The 3411-nt window shown below is 62.9% G+C and overlaps 1 protein-coding gene across 1 annotated transcript; it reads right to left on the bottom strand.

Moving 5' to 3' along the window:
- Positions 1-6: 6 nt before the first annotated feature.
- CNPY2 (canopy FGF signaling regulator 2) lies at positions 7-3311 on the bottom strand. The gene is made up of 6 exons (XM_019514375.1): positions 3267-3311; positions 2802-2929; positions 2505-2620; positions 2032-2229; positions 1633-1729; positions 7-673 (listed from the first exon to the last, which is right to left on the bottom strand). The coding sequence occupies exons 1-6, from the start codon at positions 3275-3277 to the stop codon at positions 630-632; spliced, it is 594 nt and encodes a 197-aa protein (XP_019369920.1). The 5' UTR covers positions 3278-3311; the 3' UTR covers positions 7-629.
- Positions 3312-3411: the final 100 nt, after the last annotated feature.

Here is a 3411-nt window from a genome sequence, read left to right as displayed (position 1 = left end):
TGAGGGAGTGGCTTCTGTGCAGGCCCCTCCCCATTGGTCCCCTCCCGCACCTGAGTCACAGGGAGATGAAGTGACTTGCCCAAGGAGATGGTGGCACAGCCAGTGTGGAACCCAAAAGTCCTGGCTCCGGCAGACACCACAAAACACCCCTGCTGGGAATGAAGCCTTGGAGTCCTGTATCACCAGTCTTATTAGAGCCAAGAGCCCCAGGCGGCTATCAGCTGCTCTGCCTCCAGGCTGGAAGAGAACCCAGGAGTCCTAGCTGCTGGTCCCCTTCACCAGCCCCGAGACAATGCTCCTGCTGCAACACAGACACAACAGACGTGCAGCAAAAATAAATAAGACACAAAAACGCCAGACAAGGGAGGAAGCAGAGTCCCAGCAAAGGAGCCAGCATCCTCACGGGGCCCATGGGCAAGGAAGGGGCTGCTCACAGCACCAAGGTAGTTGAGCCCAAGAAGCAGGCAGGGAATGTCCTTCCTGCCTGGCTTGGGAGCTGCTCACACGGGGCTGCCCATCCTCAGCGAGGAGTTGTGATGCCCCCGAGGACAGCACAGGTGACACGGGAGTGGGGGGAGTGCAAGGCATCGGTTATACGGCTCTGTCCAGCGCAATCTGGGGCTGCTACATCACAGCTCATCGTGGGGCACGTGCAGGGCATGATCACAGAGATCTGTGGGCAAAACACACGCCATCAGCACTGGGACTGCCCCCTGGATCCTCGATACGAACTTCTGCCCTGCAAGATGCTGCAGGGGGTGAGGAGGGGCCAGGCCAGGGGTCAGTCCTGGGGAGATGCCTTAGAAAGAAACTTTGAACCCCCCTTCCAGAAGCAGAGCCCGGTGTCCGGCATGATTGAGAGGTTGGACCAGCATGAGGACATGGCAGCGGGTCACAGGATGCCTACAGGGCCTAACCACCAGCCAGCACAGGATCTGTCTGGCCCAGAGACTGCCTGGTGCCTCCCTCGGCTTTGCAGTTAATGGGAAACAGGGTTGTTTGAACAAAGCTGCCAATGCCACCCTTAGCCCTGCAAGCGGCAGATCACGCCCAGCGCCAGCACCCACCTGGAGGAGTTCAACCACAGCCCATCAGTGGCCCAGGTGCCCTGCGCTCCCCTTGCGCTGGGCCATGCTCCTCCCAAGACCCCACACCATAGGCTCTTGGGCAGGGACTGTCCTCCTGTCCTGCGAGCAGCACCCAGCATCGGTGAGCTGCTGTCCCAGCCACCGTGGCCTTCACCCTGCCCAACTGGCTGGCATCCAGCGCTGCCATCCAGAAATAGCTCAGCAGAACAGGACATTGCTCCCTGAATGGCCCCAGCCACTGCAACCACATCGCAGCCTCCAGCACCAATAAGAGCCCACGCGATATTGCCGCGAGGGCTACCCTGGATCTGCCCCAGATGCCAGTGTTGCCTCTGCAGCCCAAGCCCCCCATCTTCAGCATGTGCTGCTGGCTGTGGACACGGAGGAGCTGCCCTGGGGCTGCTGGCCAGCGCAGCACTGCACACACATGTTCTAGCACCATTTTGGTACTATGGCCAGGCCCTTGGCGCCAGAGGTGACCTGGCTGTGGAGACCGAGGCAGGAAGCAGAGACTCCCTTCCAGGAAATGGAGGGGCCTGCTCACCGGTGCGCTTGCTGCAGAGTCGGTCCTTGATGTTCTCAGCCTCATGGGAGAAGAACTCAATGAGCTCATCCTCATACTCCTCTGCGATGCTCTCGCACTGCAATGGAAACAGCGCTGGTCACATGCCTGCCACCTCTGAGCTCCATTCACGCTCCAAGGCTGGCTAAGCCACACATGGATTCCCACGGTCACTCAGCCTGAAGCCCCACAAAGAGCTAAAGCCTCTGGAAAAGGCCAGATACAGCTTGTGCCGGCTGGACCACAAGCAAGGCCCAGTGCTAGGTGCTGAGGCCTGGCTGATGAGGGCAGCCCACACCTCCTACTGCATCCAGGAAGACCCCCCGTGCGCACCTGTGCGGGGCAGTCATCACTGAGCATCCCTGACCCCTCCCCACTCACAGCAAACTTTAAGCTGGAGACCACATCCCCATCTATCTTGACCTCGGAGAGATCCATCTTGGTGCCATCGTGGGAGAGGATGCGGACGTATGCCTTGCGCTGGGTGACAGGGTCCGTCTTCTCCCCGTACTCCTTCATCTTCTCGCACACCCGCTCCAGCAGCTCTGTCAGGTGGGCTTCGGAGCGGGCATAGGGCACCTGCAGCAAGACCGTGGGGCAGCTAGACCAGTCTCCCTGCTTACCCTGACAAAATCGAGACACAGATGCGACACGACTCCTCAAGCCCCACAAGGAGCTAGGGCAAAGCCAGACCTCCCACATGCTTCCCCTCCTGCCTCCCCCCGCCAGGAGCAGAACTCAGAAGTCCCAGAGCAGCCCCAGGAGCGCCCTGCTCTGCCAACCGGGCACAGCCCCCCAGCAGCAGCTTGACACCCCCACGCCGATCGCAGACGGGGCCCAGCTGTGCATGCTACCTCCACGACTGACTGGCTGCCGTCCGGGTTGATGCGGAACGAGCCCATCTGGATGGTTTTCTTGGGGTCGACCTGCGCGATCTCCCACTCCAGCTCATCCACCAGGGCCCGGCAAGCTGCAACATGGGGCAGAGGGTGAGAGGACGCAGGTGCCCGTGGCAAGGAGCCGTGGGGGGAGCGGAGGCCCGGCAGCCCACGGACAGGGACCCACGAACAAAGCGGTGAGGAAATTATCTCCTTCCGTGCCCACGCAGCGCCTTACACCAGCAGCCCAAGGAGCAGCCGTGGCCCTGGTACCTCCGCAGTGCAGGTCCTGGCTCCTCCGGCCCCGCGCAGAGCTCAGCACTGCCGCCAGCACCACCATCAGGCCCAGTGCGTGGGACACCCAGCTGCCCATCCTGGCACCCGTGGGCCAGCGCGGACCCCTGCAGGGAAGGGGGAGGTCAGGGATGCCCGGAGCTAGCTCACCCCAGCCCAGGGGCACCTGCTCCAGTCCCAGGGGCAATGCCCCCCCAAGGCAGCAGCAAAGCCCCCTGCCCCTCCCGCGGGGCAGCAGTCCCTGTGGTCTCTCAACACCCCTACAGACCCCCTTTCTGCGCCCCCCGTAAGCTTTTCGACCGGCCCTTCTACGTGCTCCCCTATAGCCCCCTCCACCCCACTTCTATAGGCCCCAGATCCCCTACAGACCCCCCATAGGCTCCTCTACGACCCGCCTCGCTGTGTGCTCCCCTATAGCCCCCCCCTTTCCAGGCCCCTACAGACCCCTGATCCATCCGGCCTCCGCCTGCTCTATAGGTCCCGCCCCTAGGGACCGCACCGCCCATAGGTCCCACCCCGGGCTGCCCACCGCCCGCCACCCGCCTGCGCTCCCCGGCCCGGCCCCACCGCGCCGTCCCCACGGCCCCGG

The sequence above is a fragment of the Gavialis gangeticus genome, unplaced genomic scaffold (genome assembly GCF_001723915.1).
Source record: "Gavialis gangeticus isolate Ggan-Ray unplaced genomic scaffold, GavGan_comp1, whole genome shotgun sequence".
NCBI lineage: Eukaryota > Metazoa > Chordata > Crocodylia > Gavialidae > Gavialis > Gavialis gangeticus.
Note: the sequence above shows the minus strand (reverse complement) of the source record. Positions and strands in the feature narration are given on the sequence as shown.